Source organism: Ovis canadensis, chromosome 6 (genome assembly GCF_042477335.2).
Source record: "Ovis canadensis isolate MfBH-ARS-UI-01 breed Bighorn chromosome 6, ARS-UI_OviCan_v2, whole genome shotgun sequence".
NCBI lineage: Eukaryota > Metazoa > Chordata > Mammalia > Artiodactyla > Bovidae > Ovis > Ovis canadensis.
The window spans coordinates 106,460,318-106,477,685 of record NC_091250.1 but is presented as its reverse complement, the minus strand read 5'-3'; the positions used below and the strand labels follow the sequence as shown (position 1 = coordinate 106,477,685).

Here is a 17,368-nt window from a genome sequence, read left to right as displayed (position 1 = left end):
TTGTTCTGTGATGACCTAGAGAATTTGGGATGGAGGGATGTCCAAGAGGGAGGGAATATGTGTATACATATAGCTGATTCATTTCACTGGACAGCAGAAACTATCACAACATTGTAAAGCAATTATACTCCAATTAAAAAATTGTTGATCAGGATCAAGTCTCACTGAGAAGGTGACATTTGAGCAAAGGTTTTAGGGAGATGAAGAAATTAACCGTGTGGATATCTGGAGAATATCCACATGGATATTCCAGAGACAGGAACCAGCCATGGTATGTGATAAGGAAACCAGTGTGACAGGTGCCAGGGGACCAGAGGAGAGGTAGAAATCTGAGTCCAAGGATGAACAAAGAGCAGCTCAGGAAGATCTGGACGGCAGCTCTAAGGACGTGGGCTGGAATTTTACTCTGTTGCAACAGGAAGCTGTGGCAGAGCTGTGAACAGAGCAATGGTATCATTTGATATATTTCCTCTGGATTGACCACTGCTCTGCAGAAACCAGACCTTGTGGGGTAAAGGGTTAAAGTTGCAAGGCCTGAGAGGAGGCCCCTGCAGAATTCCAAGAGAAAGAGTATGGGGGAATCACACCACAGACACTAATGAAGGTGTCAGAAAGAGTCGGACTTCTGTATGAACATTAAAGGTAGGGTGAACAGAAGCCTTTGAAGCATGGGATGAGGGGTGTTGAGAGAAAAAGAGACTCAAAGATGACTCATTATAAGAAGATGTAGTACATATATAGAATGGAGTATTACTCAGCCATTAAAAATGATAAAATAATGATATTTGCAGCAACATAGATGGACGTAGAGATTGTCATACTGAATGAAGTAAATCAGAAAGAGAAGGAGAAATACTTGTACATCCCTTATAGGTGGAATCTAAAAAGAAATGATATAAATCAACTTACTTACAAAATAGAAAGAAACTCACAGACTTAGAAGATGAACTTATGGTTGCTGAGGGAGATGGATGGGGAAAGGGATAGTTTGGGATGGACATGTACACATTGCCAGATTTAAAATGGATAACTAACAAGGACCTACTATATAGGACATGGACCTCTGCTCAATTTTATGTGGCAGCCTGGATGGGAGGGGAGTTTGGGGGAGAACGGATATAGGTATATGTATGGCTGAGTCCCTTAGCTGTTCACCTGAAACCATCACAACATTGTTTATTGGCTATACTCCAATACAAAATAAAAAGTTTAAAAGGAAAAAAAAAAGATGACTCAAGATTTTCAACATGAGCAATTCAAAAGGTGGGGTTGCCACTAACAGGGGTAAGGAAGGCCTCCCCTGGGGCCTGTGTAAGGAGAAAAGTCCATGAGTACACGTAACGGAGTCCAAGCTTGCTCAGCTCACTGCAGGATAGGCCAATAAATCTGAGATGGGGTGTTGAGGCAAGGAAGATAACTTTATTTGGAAAGCTGGTTGGCAGAGAAGATGGCAGATCAGGGCCTCAAAGTAACCATCTTGTTGGGGCCTGGATGCCAGGTTCTTTTATGGATCAGAGATTAGGGGAGGTGAGGAAACAAAGTAAGAAGACCATTTAATTCATGCAAATATCTTCTAGAATGACAAGCCTCAGCAGGGGCATATGTTAGTTTCACTTCCTTACAGCCCTTAACAGGTGGACAGGATCAGGCTATCTCCCTATGAGCCAAACAATGGCACCCTAGCCCAAGGGTCAAGCAGAGGTGGGTGGGTAGCACTCCCGAGGCAGGCCATTATGTATGCCTATAATAACAAAAATGGCAAAGTAAGAATTAAAGTCACAGAAGCAGATCCAGTACGGATTCAAAATTAACCCTTATGGCTGCATTCAGATTTCAAGATTTTGACGTGATGGATTTGAGATGACTGTGAAACAGTCAACTATTGACCAAGTCAGAATTCATCATCTTCAAAGAATGTAAGTTCTCTGAGGGTAGTCTTTCATCTCTTCTGTTCATTGCCGTATCTCCAAAGCCTTAGACAGACATGTAGGTTCTCTATTAAAAATTAATTTAACAAATATTTGCTAGGCACTCATTCCATGTCTTGCTCTGTTCTCCAAGCTTGGGAGGACAGCAGAGACAAAACAGCTAAAATTCCCATGCACCTTACATTCTAGGAGTGAGAGGCAGATAAACAAATGAAATAAAAGAAATCTTCTATCTGTTGGTATACCTGTTTAATAAACCTTCGCTGGATGTTTACCTACATGGCACTCAATGTTTATGATAATAAACATATTATCATGACTCTACCAGGAGGAAATCAAGACCCTGGAGCTGGCATCCCACCAGCCTGTCTTCCTCCAAAGCTCCTTTCACCATATCATGCTGCCTCTCAGAGGAAGTAACACAAATCCTATCCTTACCAGGTAAATACCAGGGCTGTGTTTCTCTTCATATAAGCATTGAAAGAAAAATCTGCTCAAAAATAGGACTCTTTGGGAAGTGCAGTCCAGGAGGACTGCCTGGAAGTGGGCAAGCCCCAGTCACTCAGCTCCACTCAGTCCTCCTTCATGGAACAAAACCATGCAGCTGAATTTCTCTTGAAATCTCAGGGCATTTAAGGCACAATGATTCCTCTGAAAGGCTCAATTTGCAACCTTTCACAAAACTAGAAAGGTGGACTAAAAGGCACTTGATATGCATATAAATTTTGAGGGAAAATTGTTTATCCCCCTTGCCTAAAAGTGAAACTGGATTAATTTTCCATTCCCAGCAGCATCATCAAGGAGATGCTTTGGACTTTAGCAGCCCCAATAATTTCAGTGCTCACTTCTCAGCCTCACTTAGCCATCTGACATTCTCAGCCATCTGACAGTCTCACCATGTCATGCAGCAGACCACTCCCAGCCTCTTCCACGTATTCTCCACAGAAATTCTGAAACAGCCATGGCCTCTGCCCTCTGTCCATTTCTTATCCACTTTCCATATATACAATAATCTGATATCACACTTCCTTTACCATCTACATCTCCTGGAAGATAAACCACATTGCTTCCCTGGTGGCTCAGTGGTAAAGAATCCACCTGCCAATGCAGGAGATGTGGGTACGATCCCTGGGTTGGGCAGATCCCCTGGAGAAGGAAATGGCAACCCATTCCATATTTTTGCCTGGGAAATCTGATGGGCAGAGGAGCCTGGTGGGCTACAGTTTATGGGTTCACAAAAGAGTCAGACATGACTTAATGTCTAAACAACAACAAACTTTAAATGATTATTTATCCTCAAAAATTTGAAATTCTTTCTCCTACTCAGAACTGTCTGTGCAGTTCTTCAGAAAGTTCAGTTCTAGAGATTTCTCTTCTGGATTGCCATCTCTGACAACATTGCAATTTTTAAGATAAAACATGCTGAGTTCCCATCAGTTGGGTGATGGCCATACTCAGCTTGATGTTACCCCTCATCCAGCTGATCCAACAACAGAGAGCATTTCCATGACCAGTAGTATGTGATCCACCAATAACCTACTTTTCCCAAACCAAGAAAGAGGTGTTCAGACCACTAGATTCCTTAGCACCTTCTGATGGACAAATGGGCTTCGAAACACCCTCATGTTGTAATTCTGAGATGGACTGAGTCCTCTCCTAATGTGGCACATTACTTTAACTCAAGAGAATGACTGGGATCTTAAACATTTCCCTAAAAAAATCGAGGGCAGGATGAGATGATTGATGGTATCACTGACTCAGTGGACAGAAGTTTGAGCAAACTCAGGGAGACAGTGAAGGACAGGGAAGCCTGGCATGCCGCAGCCCATGGGGTTGCAAAGAGTCGGATATGACTGAGCCACTGAGCAAGAAACAACAAAACACATGCAGCTTTTTGCATGGTGAATAAAGAGGGCATCTTTTTATCCTCACAATAATTTTTATTGTTCTTTCTAAAGACTCCAAATTACAGTCCAAATTACAAAGCAAGAATCATGCAATATAGAGGGTTTAGTGGTGAAATAACTGTTCAGTGCCAGTATAATGGTATCTGTCTGCTGTCTGTCTGTAGGATCACAAAAGCTTTTCCAATGGAAAATGAAAAGGTTTCATAAAGGGCAGACAGCGCCGGTAACAACTCTTCCTGGATACAAGAGTGGTGAATAAACCCTCTCAGTAATGAGGTTATGCTTCTGTACTACACAAATCTGGCAAGAATATCCTAATTTTAAAGGTAATGTATATTTTAATGTGTTCTAATCAGCAGGAAGCCTGAATGGTAGCTTTAAGTTCACAACCATGACCAAAAAAATGAAAAATCAAATAAACAAAATCCCCTCTCTCCCAATTCTTTTCATGTGCAACACCTGCCCTAAAATCTCTGTCCTTATTTCCTCCTTGATAGAAAAGAAAATCAAGTGTCAGAATTTGGACTGCAAGTGTAAGATATTATCAAAGTTGTATTCTATCATCCATCTTCTTTTGTATTGAATAGATGTATTTTCTAAATATCACACCTGGTAACTTTCCACAATTTTTTGGCCTTAGGTATAAAGGTACAAATTTCCGGCACAGCCTAGTTGCTTCAAGGATTTTTTTCCTCCCCAATCTGCCTTGAAATTCTGTCTAATGTGCTGCTTTAGGCTTCATAGAGCCACAGCTTTCAAGTGATACGTATAGACCTTTCCTGTAGGAATTATGCAAACCTTATGTAATATTTGTGAGATGTGTTAAAATCCTGGCACAGAAGAGAACTTTGAAATCCAAAGCTGTTCTATAACTTTCTTTTTTAATCAGCTGCCAGCTGGATTCTGCAAAGCTACTAGTTCCAGTTCCTATGCAAGAACACTGCTACCATTTTAAACAATATACTTTTTTTTTTTTTTTTCTGTTGTTGAAGGAAAGGTCACAAGGAGGGGTAAAGTAATGTAGCCTCGGGGAGGCTAAAGAAATCCCACCACTTGTTCAGAAACCCACCACAGCGCACAGTGAATGGATATGCAATCCAATTCAAAATGCTCCACTGCAGAGCTCCCTTTGAATCCTAACCTTGTAAGTTGTTTCCAGAGACAGAGCTGCTTTGAAATCTCGGTGTCTTCTTCCCATGAACAGACTGTGATGAATGAATGAAGTGGTGTAGGGCAGCTAAAGCTGGGTGAGGCACAGTTCAAAATAAAGCCAGTTCTATGTCAAACACATTGCTCTGATGAACCACATATGGAAGGCCAAAGGTAGCGCTGCTACACAAAATACAGGGTGCCTCATTACATCGGAATTCAAGACAAACAAGGAAGAATTAGTTAGCTTAAGTGTGTCCCAAGCACTAAGTGGGATAGACTCAGAATTCATATTTACTTAAATTCAAATTGGACTGGACAACCTGTACTTTTCATTGCTAAACCTGGCAATACTTACCCAAGGAAAACTAAAATAGTTTATTTTCAATCAATATTATACTATCTTGCACCAATGAAAAACACAGATGGAAACAATTATATAATCATTTATTTTGCTTTAATGGTATCTATTACCTTATAAATGGCAAAAATCTCAACAATATTAGAACAGGTAAAAGAAATGAGCTAAGCTGCTGTAAAGGATCATGAAGACTATTTAAAGATCCACACATCAGAAAATCTGATGTCACATCAATCCCCATCACTGAAATAATTTAAGCTGTGACTACGAAATGTAATGCCATGAGCTACGTACACAAATGAGTCTTATTTTATAGTAACCCTTTGTGTGTGCTAAGTCCCTTCAGTCATGTCTGACTCTGTGCAACCCTAAAGACTGTAGCCTGTCAGGCTCCTCTGTCCATGGGATTCACCCTATTTGTACATTAACTGGATGATAACCTATTAACCTTGTACTTCCAAGTAAAAGTGGTTAATAGGTTAGAGCTTCCCTGGTGGCTCAGACGGTAAAGAATCTGCCTGCAATACAGGAGACCCAGGTTCAATCCGTGGGCTGGGAAGATCCCCTGGAAAAGGAAATGGCAACGCACTCCAATATTCTTGCCTGGGAGAATCCCATGGACAGAGGAGCTTGGCGGGCTACAGTTCAAGGGGTCACAAAGAGTCAGACACAACTGAGCAACTAACACTCCAAGTAAAAAGCAATCATTGCATTATGCAGGTACCCATTGTTGGCCTACCTTTTTTCATGACCACTGATATATCCTAAATGAAGAATTAATTTTTTCTAGGCAACTGTTTTATTCAATATATTGCTAGCAAAGCAAATACAGTCAGATTTCCATATCCATGGGGTCCGCATTTATGGAGTCAACCAACCTCAGACTGAAAATATTGGGAAAAAAATTCCAGAAAGTTCCAAAAGACAAAACTTGAACTTGCTGCATGCCTGAAACAACTGACATAGCATTTCCATTTCATTGGGTATTTTAAGCAACCTTGCTATTGTTGTTGTTCAGTTGCTAAGTCGTGTCTGACTTTTTGCAACCCCATGGACTGCAGCACGCCAGGCTTCCCTGTTCTTCACCATCTCCCAGAGTTTGCTGAAACTCATGTCCATTGAGTTGATGATGCCATCCAACCATCTCATTCTCTGTCAACCCCTTTTCCTCCTGCCCTCAATCCTTCCCAGCTCCAGTGTCTTTTCCAATGAGTCAGCTCTTCACATCAGGTGGCCAAAGTATTGGCGCTTCAGCTTCAGTCTTTCCAATGAATATTCAGAGTTGATTTCCTTTAGGATTGACTGATTTGATCTCCTTACAGTCCAAGGGATTCTCAAGAGTCTTCTCCAACACCACAGTTGATTTAAAGTATTCAAAAGGACATGTGTAAGTTATATGCAAATACTATATACATTTTATATAAGAAACTTGAGCATCTGAGGATTTTTTATGGTGAGGGCAGGCTGTGGATACTGAGGGATGACTCTATTTGTTTCCTAAACTAACATATACAATCTCAGTAACAGATATTTCAAAAAGGGAGAAAACTATTGTAAATGCTATAGCAAGATTCCTTTCATTTGGGTGTTAAAAAACAGCCAATCCCTTTTGAAACTATGTTTAACATCCCTCTTCCTTGTTTCCAGTGAATGCTGTACCCCCTAACCCTGCCCCCTGCAAAATTATTGTTTAAGAAAATCTGCTCAAGCAGTGTAAACATTTGCCCAATATTTTTCTTAAGAAAACATAAGCACTACTAAATTAGGCCCAAATGATCTGGTTAAATTAGAGATCTGGCCATTACTGATGATTTTGGATTCTGGAGAGAGCCATGCTGGGTCATTCATATACCACGAAATGCCTTTTCCTAAGTTGTTTGATCTCAATTATCCAAAATTTGTGGATCTGGGCACCTGACATTTTTATTTTATTTTATTTGTTCATTTATTTATTTTTGGCTATGCTGAGTCTTTGTTGTTGCACAGGCTTTTCTCTAGGTGTGGTGAGCGGAGTCTACTCTTCATTGCAGTGTAGTGAGTCTCATTGGAGCTTCTCATTGTAGTGGCTTCTCTTGTTGTGGGGCATGGACTCTATGGTGTGGGCTTCAGTAGCTGTGCATGACCTTAGAGCGGTTCCCAGGTTCTTAGAACACAGACTCAATAGTCGTGGTGTGACATGTGGGATGTTTAAGGCCCAGGAATCAAACCCATGTCTCCTGCATTGGCAGGCAAATTCTTTACCCCTGAGCCACCAGGGAAGCCTTATTTGACCTTAAAGTTTAGCCGAGTTGGACTCTTGAAACAGATCAGTTTGCAAAAGACTTTGTGGAAGAAATAAAGTCTTCGGTGACACTTCTGTTTGTTACTGAGTGTTTTTTGGACTGTTGTGCTAAATTTGAGCTGGCACATTATTAACCTTTTCAAATTAGGCATTTAGTAGGCTCAGCTGAATCTTTTCTTAATTTGCACATGAAGATTTGCCAGAACAGCTGGCACTGTGCTGGAATATTAGTTGATATCTTCAATTTACACAGGCCAAGCAGAAACACATACACTTCATAGAGGATGACCTAACTGGTGCTGAACACAGTCACCTTTATAAATCAGAATAATAGCAATAACTACTGCTAATACTTACTGAGTGCTTACTATGTCCCAGGCATTATAGGTATGAACAGTCATTTACCACTTTCAACAACCTAATAAGGTTTTAGTCCCTCAATTTTGTAGATAAGAAAAGTCAAGAATGGTTAGATTAAGTTCCTAGATTATCCAATTTAGTGGCAATAATTTTGCTTTGTACAAGGCAATCTAACTGCAGAATTCGAGTGCTCACCACTTTGCAACACTGTGTCAACAAATGTATCCCATAGTAATAGAAAACTTCTACCTCCTCAGGTAGGTTTCCCAGTGAAGGATGTGTGCCTTTGTGACGCAGACTTCAGGGGAATAGGAGGTAACCAGGCTAAAGAGATGCATGCCACCCTTCACCTCCACTCTCAACCAACCATAGGCAACCCAGCTGTTGCCTTAAATGTGCGTGCATTTTTTGGGTTTATTTTTAACACGTTTATGGTAAGATTTATGATACTCCTTTAATATGCTTATGATAAGGCCCTTCCATATATTGGGATCTATAGTGAGAACACAGCCATAAATGTGGAGGGTGGGGTCTTCCAGGAAGGACATTTGAGATGTTAGTTACCTGAAGAATGATGTTACAGGGGCAAAACACAAATAGGCTCTCGAGATGGGTGGCAGACTGGAATCTAGCCCTGCTGGTCTTGATCACCAAGCTTGGATAATGGGGCAGAATGCTGCATTCTCCCCGGGGTTGGGTGGGGAGACCAGGGGCATACAGGGCAGAACCCACATCAGAAAACATGGAGTCAAGGGTTTTTGTGTCTTTCTTATCTATGCTTGTTTCTCCTTTGAACTACTTGAATGTTTGGAAAAGGACTTTGGAAAGTTCCAGTAAATCTCAGATGTCTCAGTGAGGGAATTTTTAAACATATTGCGCCATAGAGCACTGGAGGGTGGCAACAATGGTGGTGGGAATGACAGAATTGAATCCAGTGGAGAAACAGAGAGGGATGAAGATGGAGACTTCCTGTGGCCCTTCATTCTCCCTTCCCGCTTGGTTCTGATGCCAAACCTCGGAGGTTCTGGCTTGTAATTTAGAGATAGTGTTTCTGTATGCCTGAGTACTGGCCTTAGAGGTGTTTGGGAATGGTTTGTAAAATAGCCACGCTCGTTTTCTACCACAATCGCCTCTGGAAGAACTGAAGACAGCCCAAGATTTCTCTCTCTTCCTTCTTTTTAAAATACAACTAAGTGTAGAGGTCTACTTTTGCTGTGTTGTTGACAATGCAGATATTTACAACTGCCCATTATACAGGTTGGAAGAAATGCTAAGTATTTATAATGAGTAGATTTATTAGGCTGAAAAAAAAAAGTTCCCTGCTATGCCCCATTCCTGACTCAAGAAGTATCATTGAGAGTTTTACAGAAAATTTCCTGAAGCCACTAAAGTTGGAGGGATTAAAAAAGAAACAAAAGAAAAGAAAAAGCAACTGCCTGGTGAAACTAGCTAGAGCTTTGCCAAGGGAGCCAGAACGATCCACTGAAACACGCATGCCACTTTCATCTTAAGAACCCTAGTCCCTCTCTCCTTTACCAACTTTTTCTAGAAAAGTTGTATTTTAGTTTCTGAAAGCACCCTACTTGGGGATGTAGAGAAGCTCATAAGGTATTTATACATATTTTTATATGATTTTCCTGATAACTTACTGTAGGTAGATCTAACACACTGATCCCTAAAGAGACTTCTTCCTGGGCACAAACTCAGAGGAAAGGATGAAGCTTCCGCAGGCTCTGTTTGGGAGATGGACCCAGCAACAGAACTATGTCTTCCGGGGGGTCAGGGGAGCCCTGGAGGTCGGAGGCTGTGATCTTCTGGACGTTGACCTCAACACAGGTGCTTTAGGATGAGAATGAGGCTACTCAGTTAGTCCCTGAGCTACCAGCCTCCTCACTCTGTCCAGGAACAAGGGCAAGATTTCAGCTGAAAAAAACAGCAGAGCTAACCTCTAAAACTGGCCAAGGAGGGAGAAAAAATCGTGAGTTCCTTGCGCGGGCCGGGGCGAGGGGTGGGGGTGGGGGTTGGTCCACAATACACTGCCTAATCCCAGCGTTGCCAACTGCTAGAGTTGTTTAAGAAAAAAAAAAAAAAAACAGGAAGAAATTAAAAAGAAGCCACTAAATAAAATTAGCCAACAAACCTACCTACCAGCTCTACTGGCTAACTGACGGTTTTCTGAGCCCCGAGCCTCATGAAAAGATTTCTATCCTGGAGAATGGAAGGCACCTTCCCTGTCATTTCATAAATGTTTCTTGGCAATGCCGGGACCCTCGCTGTCACACTTGCCGGGATCCGTGCGCTCCCAGCCTGGCCAAGGCTGAGGACGCTCTGAACCGTGCAGACACCAGAGAAAAGACAGCTTTCCGAGGCGCTCAGCAAGTAGAGGAAGAAGACTCTCTCTAGCCTCAAGTTGGGAAACTTTTCCTCAAAACTGCATTATCCTTTGTTGAGCTGCCAGGAAATCCTTAGTCTCTTTTTATGGGATTGTGATGACCTGTGTCCATGATTACAGGAACCCAAGCAATTCAGGACGAAAAATATATATACACGTTCTACAAGCGTGAGTCAAATGATTTGTGTATGGACGTGGCTTTGGGACATTCTTATCTTTAAACACGCCGGCGTCCACGCACACGACGGCTTTTTCCGCCTATGCCTGTCCCTTGTCGGCCTGCATTTTCTAGAAAAACTGGGTACCCCAACCTCTGACTCAAAGCGCCTTTCTGTATCTCCCCACCAAGCCAAGCTCAATCCTCCGGCTCCTCTCTCCCCAGTCTTCTGCTTAGAGGCCGCTGCCGTCCGTGGTCCAGAGAAATACGCGCGTGGGGAAGCCGAGCAGGCCGGAGGGGCAGGGATGGAACCAGGAGAATGCTAGTGTTTGCCAAGTTAACAGTTTCAGCCAGGGGCACGGATTCTGGGGAGCCCAGGGGCCACAAGGTAGAAGTGGTAACTCCCCAGCGGTGATCGGAAGCTCCAGCCGGGTGGGAGCGGGGCTGTCGGTGCCGCACCGTCCTCAAGCGTAAATAGGAAAGGACGCGGAGACAGAGCCCACCAAAACTCGGGGAACGCAAACCAGCCCGGCCGGGTGCGCAGCCAAGACTTCACGCTTTCCCAGATGCTATTCTCCCCCTGCTTCTCTTTCTCATCCCTCTCTGGGTGCAATCGCGTCAGGAAGTCTGATGCCCAGCTCTGGCATGGTGTGCTCGGAGACCCGAGAAACCCCAGCGTCGCCAAGCCTGGCTTCAGCCGCGTCGGGCAGCCACCTGTTTCACAAAGCCCGGAGTTTGTTGCGGGGGCGAGCTGCGGCGGGAAGAACCCTGTCAATCCTTCTCTCCGCCTCGGCACAGAATCTCCAAAAACGCGCATCACCCCAAAACCAAGTGCGCTTATACCTTTGCGCAACCCGAGAGGCTCGCACCACTCCCGCCAACCGCGCGCGGCGACTTACTTCCCGATCCCCCGGCTTCAGCTCCCAACCCAGCGCTGGCCTCGGGTCCCATACCGCTCCCGACCCCTCCGCCAGGGACAGCGCCCCAAAATACCTGCCGTGAAGATGCAGAGAGCGAAGAGGGTCTTGCAGACCATGGTACCTTGGTACTCGTGCCGAGCCCGGCGCGGACGGCGGGAGAGTTTGCCGGGACTGACCGAGCGCCCCCGAGCGCGGGCAGCTTCTCCTCGGCCCGCTGGCTGCGGCGGGAGCCGGGCGGCCCGGGCGGCGGCAGGGGAAGCGAGGCGAGCGCCGCGCGGCTCCGTCAGCTGCTCGTCCTCCCGCGCCCGGCGCGCTTCTGCTCCATCCCAGCCGCCGGAGCCCGGGGCCGCCTCCGCCGCCGCGACAGCCGCCGCCAAACCCCTCCCACCCGGGCCCCGCGGCGATGACAAGGCCACCCCTGGCCTTTCCTCTCCCGGCGCTCGAGTCCCGAGAGTCCCGGCCCAGGGCGGCCTCTGCTGGACAGTCAGGGCGCGAGACCCGAGTACTGACCCGGTTCAGCAAATGTTTGGGGCCGTTAGCACTGTGCTGGGAACTAAGGGAATGCAAAGGAGTGAGAGCAGATCTCTGTTCTCAGGAATTTATCTCAGGTTTCTTACATGAGTTACAACCTTGGTGACCATGTGCCATCTTAGGTGTCACCTCGAAGGGCCAAGACCCCACCGTTCTAAGCACGTAGACACTTTTTTCCAAATATGAGAGCCTTTTTCGTTTTTTCATTTCCCTAAATATTCTGCGTGTACATTTAAACCCTCACGCCCATTCAGCCCCAGTGCCTTTCCTGGTGCCTGAGCCAAAATGTCTGCTATCCTATTCAGCTTCTTACTGTTAACAGAAGAAATAGTACTAATGTCAGATAATGTCAGTGATCGTGGGATAACTATGAGCGAGGAACCCTACTAGGTGTATCATGGTGCCTTCTAACGGCCCTATGACATAAGAATTATTACTCCATTTTACAGATGAGAAAGCTAAGGCACAGAGAAGGTAAGTAATGTGCCCAGGGACACAGAACTGGTAAGGACTGCATTCCACAGTCACGAGCTTGTGTCCCAGGGCATAACAGCAAAGGTTGTCATTTCCTGAGAAATGCTGTGTGTTAGACAACTGTGCTGTACACGTATTAACCAAATCAAGTTTTCAGAACAATCCTTTTAGGTGACACTGTTATATCTTCATTTTCAGGGGAGAAAAGGAAAGTACTGAAAGGTTTAAGTACTTGCTTGTGTTCATACAACTAGATAATGGTAGAGATAAGATGCCTGCCTAGGGACCCCAGGTCACCCTGGTACCCTCTCCAAAGCCCAGAGTTTCTGTTATGTTCACACCGGTCAACGCTGACCTTTCACTTATCCTCCCACCACCTTAGACCTGCTTATTTCTACATTTCTATAAGACCAGATGCCAGGTCACCTCCCAATATCTATGTTATTATGAGCCTGGTGGTCCCCTAGGCTGGCTTCTTCAAAGGCTCAGTGGTAAAGAATCTGCCTGCAATGCAGGAGACGCAGGTTTGATCCCTGGGTCAGGAAGATCCCCGAGGAGGGCATGGCTACCCATTCCAGTATTCTTGCCAGGAAAATCCCATGAAGTCTCAAAGAGTTGGAATGACCGAAGTGACTGAGCGTGGTCCCCTGGACACTAGAGCTGGGATGCTGCAGAAATTGAGTGTTCTAAAGAACTGATTTGCTCAGAACCATGAGTAGTGCTGGAGGGCAACTTTTTTTTTTTTTTCTGTGACTTCTTTCTCATTTACCAGACAGAGCCTTAGGTTTCATTTTCTCATTCTCTTGGACCTCATGACTTTTTCTATGATGACATCAGTTCCTCTGCCTGACCCTACCATTACCACGGATACAGCTTGTCATGCTTCCCCAACCAGATTAAACTGAGGTCATGGTTTTTCTTTTGTCTTGGTAAATGTATTGATTCTTGCTGAAATAAATAACCAAATGCCCATCCCCCTTTCCTCCTCCGTGACCAGAGAAACTGCAAACTCAATTTATTAAACAAGTTGTCTTAATGTTTTTGACCTTCAGGTCCTTCTGGTTTCTAGTGTAATCTATGTGATTATGAAGAATTTCTGCATCTGTGTGGTGACTGGTGGGGAGGCAGGGACCACACACAGAGTTCTGCAAGCATGTTCTGTAAGGCACTGGTGCCTTTAGATAGGGTCATTTAAGTAAGAGGCTCTGTGACAGAAATATTTTTCAAAAACACTTCACAGAAAAAAATATTCAATTGAAATTCAATAAAACTTTAATGGAGTCCCTTAGTAGTGCAAAGCATGTGTGACAGGCTTCGATATTTAAGATGCTGGTTTGATACCCAGCATGGTAATCCACTCCAGTATTCTTGGCTGGAGAATCCCATGAACAGAGGAGCCTGGTGGGTTACAGTCCCTAGGGCTGCAAAGAGTCAGACATGACTGAAGTCACTTAGCAACAGCAGATTATGATCCTCACGTGTGAATTAGTTAAAATTTCCAAAGCTTTTCATTGTATACAGAATAGAGTTGAAAATAATTTAACTAAAATAAGTCTTTATCAACCATTAAAGCTTTGGATTTATTAACTTAGTAAAAATATATTTGATTACTTACTAGGTGGTAGACCTTATAGTAGGTTGTGGGAATGAAATGTGTTGTAATAGTCAATGTAGGTAGGTTATGCTGCTGTAATATACCACCCCATTATTACTTATTGCTCAGAGGCTTAAACAATAGAGGTTTACTTCTCTCTGATCATCATCGGCTGTGGATCCAGCTACTCCCCAGAGCAGATGTCTTCTACATCAAGATTCAGTGTTGTACTCCCTGTCTTCTACACTCAGGAAAGACTGGAGGAGAACTGAGTGCAGCATTTATGTTTTCCACCTGGAAGTGATTGTTCTGCTCATAATTTATTGATGATGTGCTCAGTCGCTCAGGCATGTCTGACTCTTTGTGACCCCACGGACTGTAACCCGCCAGGCTCCTCTGTCCGTGGAATTTTCCTGGCAAGAATAATGGACTGGGTTGCCATTTTATTCTCCAGGAGTTGAACCCACATCTCCTGCATCTCCTGCATTGCAGGTGATTCTTCACCGCCAGGAAGCACATTCTTCATGGTTGTGATTGTGCCACAGTGGTTAATTGTCCCTGCCACCAGGAAGCTTATATTCTAGAAGTGAGGAGCCAAGCATTGAATGATCTCCAAAGTATATGTGGTAATTTGTTATGTTAAAGTGAAAGGGGATGGGAGAAATGAGTGAATTGTTTTATAGTTGTTGTTTATTGAACTGAATAAAAAAGAACTCAAAATATATGCAATACTTTATTATGTGAAATACTATAAATAATAAATGCCCACTAACATTTATTGAGTCTCTCCTCTATGTTATGTTAGGAATTGTTTCAAGCATTTTGAGTAATCTGTCTAAACTTTACACTGTATAACGTTACCCAGATTTTACAAATAAAGAGACTGAGATATACTTTATGAAAGTTTAAGTATGAAGGAAACCAAAAGATGCTAAGATATTAAAGCAGGGAGACTTGCAGTCCTCACAGCGGGATCAGGGATGGAATTTGCATGTAACCTCTTGGTCACATCTTTATAGCAAAAGCCAGTTTCTTCATAGGTTTCCTGGTTCTTTCATAATGTTCCTCTGGGATAAAATCTAAGATAAGCCTGCCTTTGACTGACTTCCACTCTTTTTTGATCACTGTTAAAATGAATTTCTGGGATTGTAGACTTTCGATATAAAAAAAAATTTGCCCTTGGCTGACTTAGTCTACAACATCCTGAATTTATCATAATGTATAGATAAAGTCAGATAATGCATATTAGGTAGTACGGAAGTGTAAGCTCTTGACTCTTGATTCATCATAGCCAAGTCGAGACAGAATAACTTGGTTGAGAGAGGTGGTGTGGTAGTTAGAGGCTGAATTCTGATGTCTAGCCCATGATCCCTGAAGGCTGAGTTCTAATCCCTGCCATTCCATGTACTAACTGACATTACTTGATATGCCTGTTTCCTTGGTTTCTTTCTGACATGGCGAAGATTAAATGGATTACATATGTGAAATGCTTGGCATGTTATAGGCACCAATAAATGTAAGTTATTATTAAAGAAGAAACTTTGTTGTTGTTCAGTCGCTAAATCATGTCCAACTTTTTGTGACCCTAGGAACTGCAGCATATCAGACTTCCCTGTCCTTCACTATCTCCAGGAGTTTGCTCAAACTCATATCCATTGAGTCAGTGATGCTATCTAACCATCTCATCCTTTGCTGCCCCCTTCTCTTGCCCTCAGTCTTTCCCAGCATCAGGATCCTTTCCAATGAGTCAGTTCTTCACATCAGTTGGCCAAAGTATTGAGGTACGTTTAAAAATCATTTTGGGATCTAAAGTACAGCGAGAAAATATTAATATTGCTGTGACTATTTTTTCATATGCACAGTTATGAAACTTGAACTGTGCCTTGGGCAGTTCTACTTCTGCTACATCTGAGCTGCAGGGGGAAGTCCTAAATGGTCTCTGACAGCTCCTCCCCCAATCCCCTCTCTCCCAAAGGCAGGAATGCAGCAGCCTTAAGACCCTGATATTTAGGGTTGGCCAAAAAGTTCGTTCGGTTTCAACATAAGATGTACTGTTCCTTGAACGAAGCTTTTGGCCAACTCATTTTCTTTCTTTCTTTTTTTGTCTTGATTTCATTTCTCTTCCCAAGTTGCATTGCAAAAATACCTCTGTGGGTTCTGCTATGTATTTCATTACATAACTTTGCTTCTCTCTTTTTAATTCCAATTTCCTTTTTAAAATATTAATGATAAAAAGATTAAAGGCAATGATGCAATATGGGAAACAGACCTTGGAACTTTGCCAAAAAAATACTTGTTTGAACAAAGGCAGTTTTAAAAGGGCCTGATGGAGGTTCAAGGGGGAGGGGACATATGTATACCTATGGCTGATTCATGTTGATGTTTGGCTGAAACCAACAAAATTCTGTAAAGCAATTATCCTTCCATTAAAAAATAAATTAAAAAAATGAAAAAACAAACAAAACCAGAACAAAACAGAAAAAAGGGCTTGATGAAACATGATTATTTCCCTGATTTAAATAAACTTGTTTGAAGCTGTGTGAGCTCTTTAAGGATACCAAACCACTTGTCACTAATTTTTTATTTTAATTAAGAAAGAAACCCTTAAAATATCCCAGGAAGGAAGAAACTGGCCTTTTGGAGGTGGTACACACAATGAAACCTCTTATTTAAACAAGTCTAAAACCTGATTGGGTTTATACTGCATCGTCCAATACAAATCACAAATGTAATTTTTAAATTTCTAGAAGTCATATTTTGAAAAAGGAGAAAGAAGCAAATGAATTTAATTTTAACACTATTCTTTATTTAACCTGATGCGTCCAAATAAAATATTATTCAACATGTAATGAAAGCAAAATATTAATAGGATATTTTATATTCTTTTTCTCATTCTAAAGCTTCTCAATACAATGTTTATTCTATACTTCTATAATATCTCAATTCAGACTAGACACATTTTAAAACTGTCCGTTTTATTTATTTATTTGGCTGCACTGAATCTTAGTTGTTATAAGCAGGATTTTTTTTTTTAGTTGTGGCATGAAAACTGTTAGTTGGGGTATGTGGGATCTAGTTCCCTGACCAGGGATCCAACTTGGCCTCCTGCATTGGGAGTGTGGAATCCTAGCCACTGGACCACCAAGGAAGTCCCCAGACTAGGCATATGTTGAATTTTAAATAACCAAACATGACTGTTGTTGTTGTTGTTGTTTAGTAGCTAAGTTGTGTCCGACACTTTGCAACCCTGTCACTGCAGCATGCCAGGTTCCTCTGTCCTCCACTATTTCCCAGAGTTTGCTCAAATTCATGTC

General features: G+C 42.8%; 1 protein-coding gene across 1 annotated transcript in view; it reads right to left on the bottom strand.

Moving 5' to 3' along the window:
- Positions 1-11,898, bottom strand: part of PARM1 (prostate androgen-regulated mucin-like protein 1) — a 129,269-nt gene extending 117,371 nt beyond the window's left edge. Inside the window, exon 1 of the mRNA XM_069594371.1 lies at positions 11,529-11,898. Coding sequence (XP_069450472.1) covers positions 11,529-11,571 — 43 coding nt within the window. The 5' untranslated portion in view covers positions 11,572-11,898. The remainder of the gene's footprint in view (positions 1-11,528) is intronic.
- Between the last annotated feature and the right edge of the window lie 5,470 nt (positions 11,899-17,368).